This window comes from Petaurus breviceps, unplaced genomic scaffold (assembly GCF_028583685.1).
Source record: "Petaurus breviceps papuanus isolate PSGF00001 unplaced genomic scaffold, PetGlider_PUasm1.0 178, whole genome shotgun sequence".
NCBI classification, from domain to species: Eukaryota; Metazoa; Chordata; class Mammalia; order Diprotodontia; family Petauridae; genus Petaurus; species Petaurus breviceps.
Window position 1 is genome coordinate 36,868,197 of NW_027185777.1, and position 18,667 is coordinate 36,886,863.

General features: G+C 33.4%; 1 protein-coding gene across 6 annotated transcripts in view; it reads left to right on the forward strand.

Moving 5' to 3' along the window:
• NCAPG2 (non-SMC condensin II complex subunit G2) overlaps positions 1 to 18,667 on the forward strand; it is an 89,780-nt gene that overhangs the window by 42,425 nt on the left and 28,688 nt on the right. For all 6 annotated transcript variants that reach the window (XM_069086079.1, XM_069086080.1, XM_069086076.1 and 3 more), the window contains exons 15-24: positions 333 to 555; positions 889 to 992; positions 4,726 to 4,899; positions 5,576 to 5,646; positions 10,352 to 10,505; positions 10,960 to 11,133; positions 12,955 to 13,071; positions 13,165 to 13,305; positions 13,845 to 13,944; positions 17,084 to 17,271. In XM_069086079.1, the coding sequence (XP_068942180.1) occupies positions 333 to 555; positions 889 to 992; positions 4,726 to 4,899; positions 5,576 to 5,646; positions 10,352 to 10,505; positions 10,960 to 11,133; positions 12,955 to 13,071; positions 13,165 to 13,305; positions 13,845 to 13,944; positions 17,084 to 17,271 (1,446 nt within the window). The remainder of the gene's footprint in view (positions 1 to 332; positions 556 to 888; positions 993 to 4,725; positions 4,900 to 5,575; positions 5,647 to 10,351; positions 10,506 to 10,959; positions 11,134 to 12,954; positions 13,072 to 13,164; positions 13,306 to 13,844; positions 13,945 to 17,083; positions 17,272 to 18,667) is intronic.

Sequence of the window (18,667 nt, forward strand, 5' to 3'; positions counted from 1 at the left end):
GTATCATGTTTTAAAGTTGTAAAATTATGAAGAGAAAGAACATTATATAAAGAACATCACCGTCATCATTATTATTATATAAGAACATTATATAAAGAATACAAAATGCTATGCTAACTTACATAAAACTTGGAATAATGGATACATTACTTAGAGTGTTTTGAGATGGCAGTTATGAAAAATGTTGCTATGGTAATTTCAAATGAAGTAATTTCTTAGGAAAAATACATAAACAATATTCTTAATTACCGTTAAGATTTTTTAAATAATGCTATAGGAACTCATCTAAACCTTCCATTTTTATAGAATGATAAACTGATTTTTCTTTTAAGTTTTGGAAAATTTGCAGTATGGATCATCTTCTGACCCGTCTGGAAATTGATTCACGCCCTGTGTCTCAACGCCTAGTGCACCTTCTCTTTAATTCTTTCTTGCCTGTTAATCAACCAGAGGATGTATGGTGTGAACGCTGTGTCACATTAATACAAATGAATCCTGCTGCAGCCAGAAAATTTTATAAGTATGCTCATGAACATACTGCTGCCACTAACATTGGTAAGTGAAATGTACTGCTTTATTCTACAAATTTTATTTTATTTCATAAGTCAAAGTAATAATCATTAATGTTGTGCATGGTTTCTTTATCTGTAGAATGGGAATAATATTGATATTACTTGCCTCAAAGAACTATTTTGGGAAAGCTTTATACAGAGTTTTAAATTACTGCAGAGAAATGAGGGGTGGTGGTGAGTGTTAATAGGGTACTTCTTCCCTATGATCCCATCTTAAGATGAACTCTAACCAACTCAGATTAGAATTCTTCTCGAATATTTCTTTTGGACAGAGAGGTGTGTATATCAATCACATTGCCTGTCTTTGTAATTATAGCAAAGTTAATTCACGTTGTTCGTCACTGCTTAAGTGCCTGTATCCAGAAGGCAATAAGAGAGTATGAGGAAGAGGATGAAGAAGTGGAAAAAGAGAACATAGCTGTGAGTAGAACAGAATATACTTTTTTTTTTTAAGCAATCGGGGTTGAGTAACTTGCTCAAGGTTACACGGCCAGTTATTTCTGGGTGTGGTGCTAAGTGTCAGAGCCCGGATTTGATCCCAGGTCATCCCGACTCTGGGGCCAGCGCTCTTATTCACTGAGCCACCTGGCCGCCCCATAGTAGAACAGAATATTAACCTAGTTACCAAATATAACTACTATTTTCTAGTGCCCTGTAAGTGGACACTATGTAAAAAATAAAATATTTATATTGATGTCATATTTTTTAGAGAAAAGCAGGAATTGAAAATAGGACATTCTTAACATGTGGGTTTTTTCCCCTCCCTTTTGCTTCTCTGTTAACCTTTCTTCTATTTAACCAGTCAGTGAGGAAGCATTTATTAGGTGCCTGCTATGTGGTTGTCAGGCACTGGGAATATACAAAGACAAAAATGAAAAAAAAATCCTTCACTTGAAGGATTTTCAATCAGGAGAGAAAACATACATATACATATACAATATGCACACACATACAGATGTGTGCATGTATGTGTACATACATATACACAAATACACACATCACACAATAAGTAGGCAGAAAATTTTTTGTGGGTAAGGCACCAGAAGTTGAAGGGATTAGGAAAGGCTTTGTGTAGTAGATGTTGCCTGAACAGAGTTTAAAGGAAGTATGGACTTGTAAGATAGTATTGAGATAGGCGTTCATTCCAGGTAGAACCAGGTATAATTAGTGCAAAGGCATAGGAATGGGAAATGGGAGTTTCATTGATGAGGAAGATCAAGAAGTCCAGTTTGGATGGACTGGATAGTGTTTGAGTCAGTCAGCAGGTATTTATTAAATGGTATGTACTACTAGATATAGTACTAAGTCTTGGGGATACATATTCAAAGAATGAAGCAATCTTTTCACAAGGAACTTAGATTCTGTTGGGGGAAGAAGTAAGGACACATATAAATATGTACAGAATACATGTAAAGAAAATTAATACAAATAAATACAAAATAGTTAAATATCAGGAAGCTTGAGACAGAGGACACTATAGCAGTTAAGGAGATTAGGAAACCCTGTCTTCTTACAAGCTTCCCTATTTTTGTAAAGGTACCACCATTCTTCTAGTCTCCCAGACTGATAAGTCTGAGGTTGACTCTTCACTCTTCCCTTACCCCACATATCCAACCAGTTTCTCCATCTTGCCGTTTTTGCCTTCACATTTCTGGCATCCTGTATCTTATATCGTTAATCAACTTAGTTTAGATCCTCATTACCTCTTACATAGATTATTGAAGTAGCTATCTAATTGACCTTCCTGCCTCAAGTCTCTCTCCACTCCACTCTATTCTACACTGATGCCAAGAGCACTGGAAGACCTGAATTTAAAGCTCATCTAAGACAAGAGCTGTATGATCCTGGGCAAGTCATTTAACTCAGTTTTTTCTTCTGCAAAATGGGGATAATAATAGCACCAAACTCACAGGGATGTTATTAGGATCAAATGACATAACATTTGTATAGGATTTTATAAACCTTAAAGCATTTTGTAAATGTAGTTATTTTTATTAAAGTCAAATATAAAACTCTTTTGGTTTGAGGGCTTTTAAAGCCCTACATAACTTGACCCCAACTTTTCCTTACAGTTTTAGTGGATATTAGTTCCCCATCTCTACTTTGTAATTTAGCTAGATTTACCTTTTCTCTGTTCTTCACACAGGACGTTACTTCTCTAATGATATGACTCACCTACTGTCAACTCTAGTGCCTCCTTATTGCCTCTAGAATCCTTATTGCCTCTAGAATCACAAATCAACTCTCCTATTTAGCTTTTAAAGCTCTTTACATCCTTGCTACAACCTCTGTAGCCTTACTGTACCCTCTTCCCTTTGCCTTGCTCAGTAATTAAGTGGTTTTATTTTAGTTCCTAACACAGGATTCCCCATCTTCTGTCTCTTTACCTTTGTACTGGCTGTCCTCCATGCATTCTGTCTTCCCTTCCACCTCATAGAATCAAATAAGAAGCATTTATTAAGTATCTGCAATCTACCAGGGAATACAAATAATGAAACTTTTCTTTTTCAAAAAGAGCTCACATTCTAATGTAATTCGCTCAACACCTGTGGCTGCTTCACAGTATTTCCCTGCATGACTTGCCCCTTCTCCTATTGGTGAGATCTTCCTATAACCTTCATTTTATGGAGTGGCCAGTCTCCCTTCACTCATTCCTGGTTTTCTCTGAACTTAAAAAACATACTCCTATCCCAGGAACCTTCATTCTCTTCCTTCACCTCTTTCTACTCCTTTTTGTTTGTTGTCTTCCCCAATACAATGTTAATTCCATGAGGTCAGGGAATCTATTTTTGCCTGTGTTAGTACCCCCAGTGCTTAGCACAGTTCCTGACATATAATAAATGCTAGTCATTATTTGGTTCCATCCTTCCTTAATGGAGGAGATAGCAAGTACTTATAAAAATGTATATAGCACAAATATAAAGTGAATAAATAAAATTCTAACCTAAGTAGTTATATATAAGGCAGTTTGGGAGCAAGAGTAGTAACAGGTAGGGGGATTAGGAAAGGATTCATGCAGAAAATAGCCTGAGCTTCATCTTAAAGGAAGAGAGACACTCAGTAAAGCAGAGGTTAGAGATAAGCATATTTCAGGTTTGGGGGAAAGCAATAAATATTCAGTGAATTGTGTTGAATTTTTAAAAAGTGAATTCTGGAACATATATTTATCAGGCAATCATAAGTTTGTCTCTAGTAAAATAATGTATAAAAAGTTTTTGTGTCATTAAATTATAATTTTATTTTATTCCTTTAACTGACATTCTTGTTAGAGACCATAGAGAGCAAGATAACGTTACGAACCATATTGTTAATTGTTGTGGGACATAGACTGATTTGTGGGGTTTAGACATAATACTATATAAAGGAATATAGCTGCTTTTGATAACACAAAATGCAAAGGTGGTAGCATAGGTTCCCTAAATTCTATAAGTAAAATGGTGTGTTAGGTACTAAAATTAAATATACATGACTTAGTTCATTATTCAAGTTTAAAATCCTGGTATCTAAAATTTAACCAATACAGGAATATCTGTGTAATTAAGACAAGTAAAATATTGCTTTTTGCATTTTTAAAAGCTTTATGTGATTGAGGAGACATTCATCATGATCAGTAATTAATAGAGTAGCCCAATTCATAATTGAAAACTTCTAGGGAAACTGTTCCCTCATATAATCATAGGTTTTTTTATACCATCTTGGCTTTTTGTGCAGATTAAGTTTTAAGTATATGGAATTTCATAATCCTTTATTTGAATGTATTAAAGTTAATAATGAACATAAGTACGTGAGTTATAAGCCAGGCAATGTAGTAAAAATAAAGGGAAGTTTTTATTCTCTTGATATTATTTTCATTTTCCTGAAAGTAGGGGAAGGAAATGATTCAAACTCAGTTTTTTTTAATATATATAAAAGTTTTTCAGCTTCACTCTGTAATTCATGGTATGATTTTTTAAATTCTTATACTAAGTGTTAGGAGTCTTGATGAAAACAGAATAACTCTTTATATTTTTGAGACAATATCTTGCTAGAGGAATAGATGGTAGACTAGGTGACTTAAGGCATCTGTTAGCTGTATGTTTCTAAAATTTGTTTTTAAGTGCTAAAGACTGTCTTTTAATTTTACTTTGCCACAATAAAATTATTTTCTCTTCAGGTGCTGGAGAATACATTGTCAATAAATGACATACCTTCTATGGCAGGTTTATTGGAAGTCATTGTAATTTTGTGGAAAAGCATTTGTAAAACTTTGGAACATAATAAAGAAGCAAAAGCTTACACCATCAGCAAGTTTGCTTCTGTGCTTCCAGAGTACCTTAAGCACTTTACAGTGAGTATCAAACTAAACATCACTTGTTATGAACATGATATATTGAAATAGCTGAGTGTCTTCAGAAGTGTAACCAGAATGGTGAATGCCCTGAAGAATAGTTGAAAAAACTGGGAATGCTTGGCTTGGGACAGAGAAGACTTAGGACTGGACATGGTGGCTATTTTAAACTATCTAAAGGTCTGCCATATAGAAATTAGATTACACTTTTTCTGCATGACACTAGAATAGAAGTAGCAGAAATTTGTTAAAAATAACACAGGCAGATTTATAGTAAAGGTAAGAAAAAACTTTGAAATGATAGATGTATATCCAGAAGTGGAATGCATTGTTGAAGAACTGGGATACCCCTTATATTCCTTCCTTTACTTATTCAAATAAAGGATGAATGACCATCTGTTGCCTGTGTTATAAAGGGAATTCTTGTTTAGGAATGTTAGACTAAATAGTTGCTGAAGTCCTTTTCAGTGACTGACGTCCATCAGTTATAAAGTTGCTTTTTGGGAAAGGCAAAAAAAAAAGCATTTTAAAGTGTTAAATATTACCCATTATTCTACTCTTTACTTCATATTATACCAGATTGATTCCTTGCAAAAGTTAATGGCAACTCTTTTTTTGGATAAGGAAGCTTTCAGCATTATATATTATTCTTTAATTTATATTTTCTTATTCCTAGGATGATCGTTGCAAGATTCCATTATTTATGTTACTGTCTTTTATGCCAGCATCTACAGTACCCCCATTCAGGTACAGTGTGGATTTTTTAAATTTGGGGACTCGGAGATGACTTTTTCGTTCTTTTATTTGTTTAATTATTAAGAAGACTGAACTTACTAAAACAGTCTAATAAATATTAAAGAACAAAAGGGGAACTTGTACATTTAACCTATAATTTGTTCTTATCTGCACTTTTACCCATAGAAGGAGGTAGAGAGCATCTTGATTTTTACAGAAAAGTGAAGGAACTACGTAGAGCTCAAGTCATTTTCAGACCTGCTTTTTTGATACTTATTTCAAGTGGTGGTGACAAATTCTCAAAGCATAATTAATTTTATTTACTTTAATCCATAAGGAAAGGTGGAGACAATATCATAGAATTAAGTATATATGTTTTAAATTCTGTGATATTTTGCTTCTGTTATATGCGTGCATGCGTGCGTGTGTGTATGTTTATCTTCCATTAAAGTTCCAAGGCCTCATGGTTGTAGGTAGATGATCTTGGGATCTTAAAAGCTACTTCAGTGGAATACAAGCCCTATTAGATGGTACCAAATTAAAAGACCTGTGTATCTCATTGATAGGTGATCCACGGATTCCTTTATTTATTTATTTAGACAGGTTAATTACAAGAAAGTTGGTTAACAGCTGATGAATTTTTTTTAGCCCTAATCATAAAAAGTTAATTAAAATGTATAATATACATATACACATAAGAGCAATATAGATAATCATGAGAATGTATGTGCACATGCATGTGTGTATACACACATACATATATCTGTATAAACATGTGTATATGCATATATGTATGTATATATGTGCGTGTGTGCATGCATATACACACATTTTTATGTTGGTTGAACTCAAGGACAAATAAGACACATACTGTTATATGACTCTTATATGACTATTATATGACTCTTGGTCATCTATGCTTGAAATAAATGATGCATGATAAAACTAGATAAATGGACCACCATAAGAGAATGGCAGCTTATTTGTTAGCATCTATGTAGAGGATGGATACACTGGAAAATTTTATGAAAAACTTAACAAATCCTCCAAATGAAGTCAAGATATAGTTCAATACTTGGCATAATTGGGAAAGTAGGCAGAGGGAAGGATAATGAAGAGTCTTGAAAAATATGGTATAGGATTAAGAAATGAACAGAGTTCTGGTTTGAGGGTTATTCAAAAGCTTCACCCTTGTATATAAATAATATTTTCTTTTAAGAAGAGAATTGAAGGAAGATATTAGAAATGGTGAATATTGAATATTACAGCATAAAATTTAAGTTGGCTATATCATTTTCTTAAATTTTATTTTTTCTAAATAAGCATCTACTTTCTCTGCCTTCCCCCATTCCTCCCTTCCAAAAAAAGGGGAAAAAAGCAAAACAAAACCCTTCTAAATAAAAACAAAATCCCACACTGGCTGTCTCTAAGAATATCTCATTTTCCATATTGAAATTCATCACTTCTCAGGAGGGGGGTAGCGAGCTCCTTCATTGGTTATCTAGAATCACGATTGGATATTGCATTGACCAGAATCCTTGTCTTTCAGAGTTGTTCATTTTTAGAATATTGTTATTGTTACATAGGCCATTTTCCTGTTTCTGCTTACTGTGTTCTTCATTAGTTCATACAAGTCTTCCCAGGTTTTTCTGAAACCATCCCTTTTATCATTTTTTATGGTACAGTAATATTCTACTATATTCCTTTAACATATTTGATTCAGCTATTTCCTAAGTGATGGATAACCCCTTAGTTTATAGTTCTTTAGAAGTTGGCTGCATCTCAACAGACTGGTTACAGACATGAGAGCCATCAACTCTCCATGGATACTCAAATGATATACTGTTTAGAGCAGAGTTTCCTAACATGGGGTCTATGGGTAGTATAATTTTTGGAGGGAGGTGCAGTATCTTGGATGGGGAAAAAAAAACTATATCTCTATCTTCGCCAAGTTTTAAATGAAGTCTATCATTTCCTTTCATTACTAATGTAGGCAGCAAATATTATTTTGAGAATAGGTTGGTCCATAGGCTCCATCAGACAACAAAAGGAGTCCATGAACAAGAGGGTTTAAGAACCCTTGAGTTAGAGCAATAGCCACCAAATTAGAAGGGATTTCCTAAACCTCAAGTTCCTGCTTCTCTCAAGTGAAGTTACAGATGATTTTATAAAAGGTAGAGGTGAGAAGACATTGTTTTTAATTATAGCAACTTTGAAACTAAAATACAAAAGCTTGTGATTAAAAAAATGGGAAATGAATTAAAATTTGGACATTGACCATGATCATTATTATTTCTTGATGATCTTCATATAGAGCATAGAAGTCCCTTTTTTCAATAGGGAATGTTTGCCTTGCTGGAGGTGAGGGAAATATTACACTGTCTTAGGACTTACGCTAATTTGTCATGTCACAAAAATGACATGGAATAAAAATGTTGAGTAGGATGCCTCACTAAAACAGCAAAAATTAAAGGAGATGAAAACTATTTTGGGAAGAGACTCACCTTAGTCACATTCTCCCAAAATAGCGTATAACTGAAATTGTTGCAGCAAAAACATTTAAGTGTGGATTGGAACAAATATGTCAATGTTACTGTACTTACTATGGTTTTTATTTTGAACATAACATTAGCACACATGTCTGGATGCTGTAACATCCCTACTGGGTAACCTAATTTGTATTTTATGGAAAATGGATATGGCACTCAAAGTAGGTAGAGTGAAAGTATATCACATATTGAGGAAAAAGTAGACATAAGAACTATATAGTAGGTGGGGGAATTAAGGGAGGGTGACTTTCATTGATATTTCTGTATCATACCTCTAGAAAGAGTATAAGAATCTCACCACTGGGCACGTGCCCTAAATACCATCTAGGAGAACCTAACCCTGAAAATGAACAACTGGAACAATACATGAAAAATAGTGGTTTTTAGTATTTACTATCTTATAGGAAGCCAAAATTAATCTTCTTTGGCCTTTGGCAACAATGTTACTGAATTTTTTCATAGCACTTTAAGGTTCGGAGCTTTAGAATAAAAAAAGATCATTAGGGGTGGCTAGGTGGCACAGTTAATAGAGGTCAAGTGTCCAAGATCACACTGCAAGTAAGCATTAAGCATTTGAGGCCAGATTTGAACTCAGGTCCTCCTGACTCCAAGGCAGGTGCTCTATTCACTACAGTACATCTAGCTGCCCTGTAGATGATTTTTTTGAACATTTAGAAAATTAGAGTAAGACTTAATTATAGGCTTACCCTACTTGTGTTATTAGATGCTGTGAGATATGACTGTAGATGTAACAACAATAAAGGGATATGGGGTAGTGAATAACATATGAACAATGTTAGAAGCCAAAGATGTGATCCTTGGTAAGGTTGAATGGCAAAGGTAGATAGGTAGAGTTGCCTTAGAATGTGTAGATGGTCTTAGGTTGGGAATAACTAAAAGAATTGGCATTGAAAGGCAAGTACCAAGGCAGAGGGGTGCCTGAAGTGGCCATGGGCATAGGGCAGGGGTGGGGAACCTATGGCCTGGAGGCCTTCTAGGTCCTTGGGTTTAGCCTTTTGACGGTGTCCAAGTTTTATAGAACAAATCCTTTTATTAAGGGGATTTGTTCTGTGAAGTTTGGATTCCATCAGAGAGCTTCTCTAGAGGGCCACATATGACCTCAAGTCTGCAGGTTCCCCACCACTGTATAGGCTTTAATAGAGTAACTGGTTTCTGGCAGTTGGATTATATGAACGTCAGCTGGGATATGTATCATAATGCACTCATGACTTTATTGTAAGGCACTGTTGGTCAGTGCATACCTGTACTATAAAGCTAGGAATATTTAAGAATGTATATTTAAAATGTTTCATAAATACACACAAAAGTCTCAGAGAATGTACAATCATCCCTTTAAAATTGCCTATTTGTCTATGTTTTTAGCATAAGATTCTCAAAACTTTTAAGTGAATATTAGAAAATAGACTTCTGTAAAGAAAGAGAACCACAAAATAGTTTGTCTTCCTATTTTTGTTCAACTCTTTTTCAGTTGTCTCCAACTCTTAATAACTCCGCTTGGGATTTTCTTGGCAAAAATACTGCAGTGGTTTGCCATTTCCCTCTCCAGCTCATTTTAGAGATGAGGAAACTGAGGCAAACAGGGTTAAGTGACTTGCTCAGGGTCACACAATTAATAAGTGTCTGAGGCTGCATTTGAACTCATGAAAATGAATGTCTCTGGGGGCGGGTAGGTGGTGCAGTGAATAGAGCACTGGCCCTGGAGTCAGGAGGACCTGAGTTCAGAACCAGCCTCAGACACTTAACATTAAAAACTAGCTGTGTGACCTTGGGCAAGTCACTTAACCCCAATTACCTTCCCAAAAGCAAAAAAAAGAAAAGAAAATGGATATTCCTGATTCCCAAGCTCAGTTCTCTCTCTACTGTGCTACCTTTTAACTGCAAAAAATCAATTACTGTAAATTCTTTTGAGGGTAAGGTTTTGAGGACCATTCTCCAAAAATGTTAAAAATTTTACTGAGATATATCTATAATGTTTTCTTATTTGTACTTATTCCAGCCCTTGTTTTGTGCTGAAAAAAATTGAAAATAAATACTATAGTATGAGCTCATGTACCAATAATTGAAGGATCTGGGTATTTCTCCTATTTTAGAAACAGTGAATTTCTTTTACCTTCTTAAATAGATATTTATGTTTTTGGAATTTTTAGCTGTGGAGTGATCTCTGCATTGAGGAATCAAGAAGAGGAATCTACAGAAAACAAGTATCATACCCTAATAGATTGTCTTTGTTCTTGGGGTCAAGTGGGACATATCTTTGAGCTTATTTGTGATTGGTTGCCAGATGGAGAGTCCAAAAAGAGAGTATGTGAATTTTTGAATTTTAAACATTTATTTAATAGTATGTTTATGTAGCATTTTGTTACATGAAGATGCTCTTTTTTAAAAAATCATAAACTCAAATACAAAGTTAGAAAGAAAATAAAACGTGTGCATAGCAGAACATGAGAGGATTTAAAATATGTAACAATAAATTTTCATTTCAAGAAAGCTTATATGATAAATGATACTTGTGTTGAGAGCTGTCCATCTTTGCTTCTTTGTGAGTTTTCTTTTGTTCTTTGCTGTGTACTTTTTTACTTTGTTCTTTTTTTTCCATCCCCCCGACCCCTCCCAGAAGTCCACAATAATTTTTAGATATGTTTCTATTTAGCTATAAACATATACATGTATACATTAAGATGCTCTTAATTAGAAATTCTTTGTCTTGTTTTTACTATTCATTGTAATGTTTAGTGTGTACTTTCCTTTTATTCAGAGTAAGCCAGCTTCTAAACGTCAAGTACGAATTCAGGATTCACGTCAGGCAAAGCCTGAATTGGCGTTGGATTACCTAGAGTACTTATTGCTTTACAATAAGAATCGAGATTTCCTGCTTTCTCTCCCTGAAAAGAGACTAAATAGTCTTTTGAAAGCACTTGAAACTTCAAAGGTAATTTTTTTCATAATGGAAATACCAGATGTTGATTAAGACTAGATACTGTTAGAATGTTCAGATTTCACATGCTTGTATTATCAATATAATATCAGGTCTTGAAATGGCCATAAAGATTATCTAGTTCAGTTACCTCATTTTATAGATGAGGAAATTTAGGTCCAGAAAGTTGTGTCTGGCCCTTGGTCAAATGCAGAATCAGAGTATATGACAAGATCTAAACAAGAACCTGGGTCTTCTGAGCATCTTGGTTAAGATGGATTGGGAAGATGAAGTTAAAATGTGAAAAAACTATTAACCAGTACAACTGAGCCTTCAATTATTGGTTAAATTATATGATACATTTCACATATATTTTATGAGTTTAGGGACAGACAAAATCGGGGTTGGGTGAGAATACCTGGGGAACCATTCATAGAACAGGTAAACCTTGAACTAGACAGCTAATTAGTTACATGAAAGGATCAAGAAATAAGTAACTTTAGGATATAGAAAGTTTAGGATATACTCCCTATTCTCTTGGAACTTATTATGAGAGGAACTAGCCATTCAATGGGAATGGGGGCAGGTTATGGCACGTAGACACATAATATACTCGTATAGTATAGAAGAGCAAACAAAGAACTTTATGAGATCTTGCTAGGGAGATTTTTCCTGAATAGATAAAACTTCACGAAGCTATTGACACTTGAATAAACAAGGCCTGAAAGTGTGAATAGGAGATGAAAAGGAAGAAAAAGGTCTTTCCGTAAATAGGAAACATTATGAACAAAGGCATAGAAGTCAGGAAGATCCAGGATTCTTCTAGACACAGATTTATTCATATTAGTCAGTATGGAGTATGTAGGGGAAGAGTAGTAAATGAGATTAGGCTAAAAAAGTGGAGTATCTCCATATTATGAAGAGTTAAAGGCCTGGTAAAGGAGTTGAGACTGAGTGGTATGTCATAAGGAAACACTATAGAGTTAAAAAAAAACATTTTCCCCTCATCATTGTTTAATTCTGAACTTAAATATCAAAAGTATATTTCCATATATATAACAGAAATATAGAAAATATATATAAAACTGATTTTCTATTTTGTAATTTTGAGAGATATACCATCAATCCTATATGTAGTTTATTTTCGTTTTTTCCCCAGTCTAGCACAATGTCAGGCTATAGTAGGTGCTTAATAAATGCTTACTGATTGATTAGTACTTTCTAATCAGAACTTGTGTTTTTTATGGTGCTTTTTACTTAATCAAATTTGTTCACAACTGTTAATTATATCTGGTATTTATTAATTGATTTCTGTCATCTAAGTTTCTATTTTCTGGCCTGCCTTCTTTTAGATATTCTTATATCCTATTGCCCATTTTATGTTGTCAGCTGTTCTAGTAGTAGTAGGCATTTACATTTTTTCTTTCTTTTGATTATTTTTTCATCCTAGCCTTTTTAGATTTTTCTTTTTGCATTATTGTGGTACTTTATTTCAAAAGCTATTCTTATATACTTTTGGAATTAATAGTGTTATTAAGTAATTAGTATGACAAGACCCTTGAATTTTGTATTATCCTATAAGAGGACATGACTTCATCCCTGTGTTCCACAAATTAAGTCCAAATATAGTTATTTTATTCTCATTCTGAATCTACAAAGAGCTTTTAGTTGGACTTAAACTTCATAAGGCTAAATATAACTAAATCCAAGGTGACTTTTTGATTGCATCACTGGAACTGCAATATCTGATGTTCTTATCTAAAATTAGTGAGTTTGCATATCTTTGAGAACATGAACCTTAAATTCTTTGTCACTTAACCATTTGCCATATTACAGAAAGATATTATATCAGCTATACAATCATCTGATGCAAAATCGCCTAACTTCAATCAAGCAACTGCTATACGAGCCTTTACTATCTATTGTCGATTATGTATTCATCTCTACCACAAGGTATATAGTTTTAAAGTTCTCTTACAATGTCATAAGAAGCATTTTGACAAATAAGATTCATTACTGATTTTATTTTCTTTGATTGTTGAGTAGTTTTGCTCAGAAGAAAAATTTTATCTCTCTCTTTTGGAAGAAACTGGATTTTGGATAGAAAACCAAGTTCTACCTTTTATTCATCAACAGGAAGAGGAACACTTGAAGTCTTGTAGAGAGATATACCAGAAAACTATTCAGGTTTGAATCTCCATTAGATTGTGAGACCTTGAAAAGAGGGACTTTCTTTTGATTTTCTTTATAATCTCAGTGCTTAGCACAGTATCTCTACCAGGTGGCACTTAAAAAATGCTTTTTGTTTGAAATGTAGCTTATTTTTTTCAGTGTAGATTGGCTTGGTTTTGTACTTTGTTATTAATCCACTTTAAAATTATAAGTTTAGGATTTACCTTGCATTAAGGACAGTTGTAAACCATAGAGTAATATAAACGACCAGAATTCATTTTGTTAATTGAAATACTATTTTTCTTGTGCTTTTTTTTTAAAAACAAAAAGGTTAAGATGCTAAAATATAGTATTTGTGAATTGGGGAGTCAGTATCTTATGCTCTGTCCTTAAAGAAGTATCTCATGTTTATATAAATCTTCCAGAAAGGCTCTAATTTATCAAATGTTAGAGAATCTTTGGTTGAATTTCATTAAATTTTTTATAAAATTTTATTTTAATGGTGATTTGTATCATTATCATACCTTGTCTCAATACATCTCTTTCTTTTGTAGGCCTATATTACAGTGTGTAAGGATGCTGTAATGATTGGCTTCGGAGATTCCAAGTTTCATATGCAGTTTTTAAAAATAACTCTTGGAATTCTGCAAACAGGTACACTTCATTTTTTGATAATTAGAGTACAAATACAATTTTTTAGTTGACACAACCTTTCTGTATCTCCAGTGTTTTGTTAAAAATTAATAGTATGAATACTGTTGCCCACTTTATTTAACATGCCTTTAGAAGCCAAAATTGCTTTTAATAAAATTTTTCTGGGTATAGATAAATGGGGGAGGTATTTGGGATTTTTGAAGGTTTTAGTTGCCTAAAAGCTGGTATTGGGAATAGTGATATCTGAGGTAGAGAGATTTCAGTAATAGAAAGACAAACAAAAAAACCCAAGAGAAATAAAGAAAGTGTGTTTTGATTTTCATTCAAAATATGTTTATTCTTTCTCTGGAGGTGGATAGCATTTTTCATTTTAAGACGTTTGAAATTGTCTTGAATTATTGTTTTGCTGAGAATAAATAAATCATTCAGAGTTGATCATTGTACAATATTGCTGTTACTGTATACAATATTCTCCTGGTTCTGCTCACTTCACTTTGCATTAGTTCATATACGTTTTTCCTAGGTTTTTCTGAAACCCTCCTGCTTGTCATTTCTTTTAGCACAGTAATAATCCGTCACTATCATATCATACCTACTTCAACCATTCCCACATTGATGGGCATCCCCTCAATTTCTAATTCTTTGCATGCCCAAAAAGCACAGCTACAAATATTTTTGTACATATAGGTCTGTTTCCTTTTATTATTAAATCTCTTTGGGGTATAAACCTAGTAGTGGTATTACTAGGTGAAAGAGTATGCACAGTTTTATAGCCCTTTGGGCATAGTTCCACATTTCTTTCCAGAATGTTTGAGTTAGTTCACAACTCCACCAACAGTACATTAGTGTCACGGTTTTCTCACATTTCCTCCAACATTTTCATTTACATTTTCTGTCATATTAGCTGATCTGGGAAGTGTCAGGTAGTGCTTCAGAGTTGTTTTAATTTACATTTCTCTAATCAATAGTATGGGCAGCTAGGTGGTGCAGTGGATGGAGTGCCAGGCCTTAAGTCAGGAAAAAAGCTCTTCCTGAGTTCAAATCCAGCCACAGACATTAACTAGCTGTGAAACCCTGGGCAAATCATTTAACCTTGTTTGCCTCAGTTTCCTCATCTGTAAAATGAACTGGAGAGGGAATGGCAAACCATTCCTGTATCTCTTCCAAAAAACTCCCAAATGGGATCATGGAGAGTCAGACATGATTAAAAAGTTACTGAACAACAATAGTCAATAGTCTTGTGGAGCAATTTTTTCATAAAACTATAGATACCTTTAATATCTTTCTCTGAAAACTTCCTTTTCATATCCTTTGACGATTTGTCAATTGAGAAATATCTTACATTTTTAAAAATTTGATGCAATTCTCCGCATATTTGAGAAACAAAGCCATATCAGAGAATGCTGTCATAAACATTTCCCTCCAGTTTTCTGTTTTCTTTCTAATCTTGACTGCATTGGATTTGTTTGCACAAAACCTTTTTAATTTAATGTAGTCAAAAACATCCATTTTAATCCTTGTAATGTTCTCTATCTCTTGTTTCATCAGAAATTCTTCCTTTATCTGTATTAGGTCTCCCATGCTTCCCTAATTTGCTTATGGTGTGCCTTTTATGTCTAAATCATTTACCCATTTTGACCTTATCTTGATATATGGTGTAACATATTGGTCTTGACCTATTTTGTGCCAAACTGCTTTCCATTTTTACCAGCAATTTTTGTCAAATAGTGAGGTTTTTTTTTTAATGGTGAGTTCTTGTATTAGATGCTTGGATCTTTGCATTTATCAAACACTAGATAACTATTGTCATTTACTTCTCTGTATTGTGTGCCTCATCTATTCCATTGGTCTGCTACTTTATTTCTTAGCTAGTACCAGATTTTTTTTGATGATTATTGCTTTGTATTACTGTTTGAGATCTGGTATGGCTAGGTCACCTTACTTCACATTTTCCCTGGCTTTAAATTTCAACTATGATCTTGGCTTCCACAGGAAGACTTTCCCAACTCCTCTTAATTCTAGTACCTTTCCTCTGCTTATTATTTACTTCCTGTGTATAGCTTGTTTGTATGTATTTTTTGTTATCTATTCATTAGATTGTGAGCTCCTTAAAGAGAGGGATTGTCTGTTTATTAATTGGTGGTGTTTTAAAATTATTTTCTGATTCTTCTTGCAACTTGCTTTATAAAATTAATTGCTATGCCATTAACTATGTAGATATTTACCTTCAGCATTTTCTCATTGTCAGTGGTACCCTGTAATTGTCTTTTAATTAATTTCTTTGATAATCATTGCCCATCTTTCTAATTTGAATTCAACTTTGTCATATTGCATTGTTATAGTTCTAGATTTTCTGGAATCTACTTAAATTTTATTAAATCCTTTGTCGTTGAACCAGTAAATATATCTTGATGAATTATCTATATTTCCTGTAGGCAACATAAGATTGTATCTTTGAATCCATTCAAATTAACCATTTCCTTTGCATTGGAGAGTGCAAGTCAATTTCCATTCAAGGCTGTAGTGGTTACTTTATTTTTAATTTTATTTTTTTTCCCACCATACTTTGCTTAGTTGTTTGTTTTGTCATTATGTAATAATAATCTTATTACATTGATATTATAATGGTGACAACCTTAATACACTTATAATCACAAATAGTTTCTATATTAACTGTCAATTTAAAAAAAGAAACAAAAAAACCTGTCTTCTGCCACACTGATATGAAAATATCACTCAGATTTCTTTGATTCTCAGAGTCTTTTTGTCTTGTTAAAACCTGCACAAGCTTGCTTGCTTTCTTTTGACGTACTCATATTGAGTATCTGAGATCAGTTATGATAAAATATACCTTTTTAAATCAGGAAGCACATTTTTAAGTACCTGCTATATAACCAACACTGTGCTAGTCTCTGGGGTTACTGAATCAAAACTGGTGTGGCCCTCAAGGAGATTACATTTACTTTTGGGAAACAATGTGTATTTATTTGCACAAAAGATCAGAGTAGAATTTATGTGACAGTATAATTAGCATAATGCTATTCATATAACTGTATTAAGTGACCAAAAAACTTGTATAAATTTAATTATGTTAATGAAACTAATTTGTCATTTCTTTCCTTCTCCCATTGTTTTTTAGAGAATGGGTATTTTTGCATTCCTTTATTCCTTTGTATTCTCAAAGAGATGACAGCAAGTTCTTTAATTCAGAAATCTAATTCAAATGAAGAAGTTGAAACTTATTTTGATTTGATTCAGAAAGTGTTCCAAAAAATGTTGGAATGCGTTGCATACAATTTCAAAAAGCAAGAAGAAGAAGGCCTGCAGGTATTTCTATAGCTTTCTTATAAAGTAATTTATGTTAAAATTTCAGATTAGATGAAACTCTGACCAGATGAAACTCTGACTCATGACCAGAATTGAGTTGAGGTATAGCTTTTCCTTGAAGAAGGTTTCATCTTGTAATAAAAATATGGTGCAATATACAAGTTGTTGTCATATATTACTAAGTATACTTATATTACAGTTCAGAAGTAGGCTAAAAATGAGTTAGTTTGTCATGTAGAAAGTGACCTGAACATTTTTAAGTACCCAAACAAAACCTACTTTTTTAAACTCTGCATTTAAATTTTGAGTGATGTTATTTCATTTATCTGAGCACTTACTATTGACTTAGACTGTAACTGGCCTTGCTGCTTACCCTGCCAGCAATCCCCACCCCAATCAGATACTTTTTCACTTTGTACATCAAATTTTTACTTTAAAATACTCTGCCAGCTTCACTCCCCCTTCCCCTCCAATACTTTTAAAAATTTTGTACATTGAATTTTTTCTTTAAATTCAGTGTAGAGATTCTACTCAGTATGTTGGAGTATTTGCTGTTATACTTTTCTTCTTTTGGGCATTATCAGTAGATGAACAGGTTGTCCATTTGTGTCCATCTGAAAAGTCAAAGAATATATATATTTTTTAATTTCAATCAGTCATTCAGGACCTATTGAATTTCTACTGTTTGTTCTTTGATTTACCCTTGGTTAAAAGACAATTGAATTTTCATTTCTGGTTTGTTGGCCTTCACTGGTGAAAATATTAAAGCAAACCCAGGTAATTAAAATTATGCATCCTATTTTTTGTAAATGCAGTTTACTTTAAACTAATGTAAGATTATGTGTAGTGCTAGGAAAATATCTTTATTTTGTTTGACAATGTGTTTTAAAGAAATAAATTGTATACTTTTTAAATATATAGATTTAGACTTGTAAGAAACCTTAGAGATCATCAATTTCCCATCCACCCCTTAGATAGTGAAACTGATAGACTTGTTCAAGGTTACACAGCTAGAAAAAAATTTCTTTTTTTTCCCCCAAATTCATAAAAAAATAGAGATGAACTTGAAGATCATCTTGTCATAACCTTATTTTACAAATCAGGAACTTTGGGAAGTGAATTGAGTTGCCAGACATCATAAAACATTTGAATGGCATTTATTTCTATTAAGTCAGTGTTTACCAATTCACACTATACTATAGACCTCTCTAGGGCAATTAGGTGGCATGATGGATAGAATGCCAGAACTGGAGTCAGAAAGACTCATCTTCATGAGTTCAGATTTGGCCTCAGATACTTAAAGCTTTGTGACCCTGGACAACTCACTTCACTCCATTTACCTCAGCTTCCTTATCTATAAAAAGAACTGGAAAAGGAATGGCAACCTGCTCTAGTA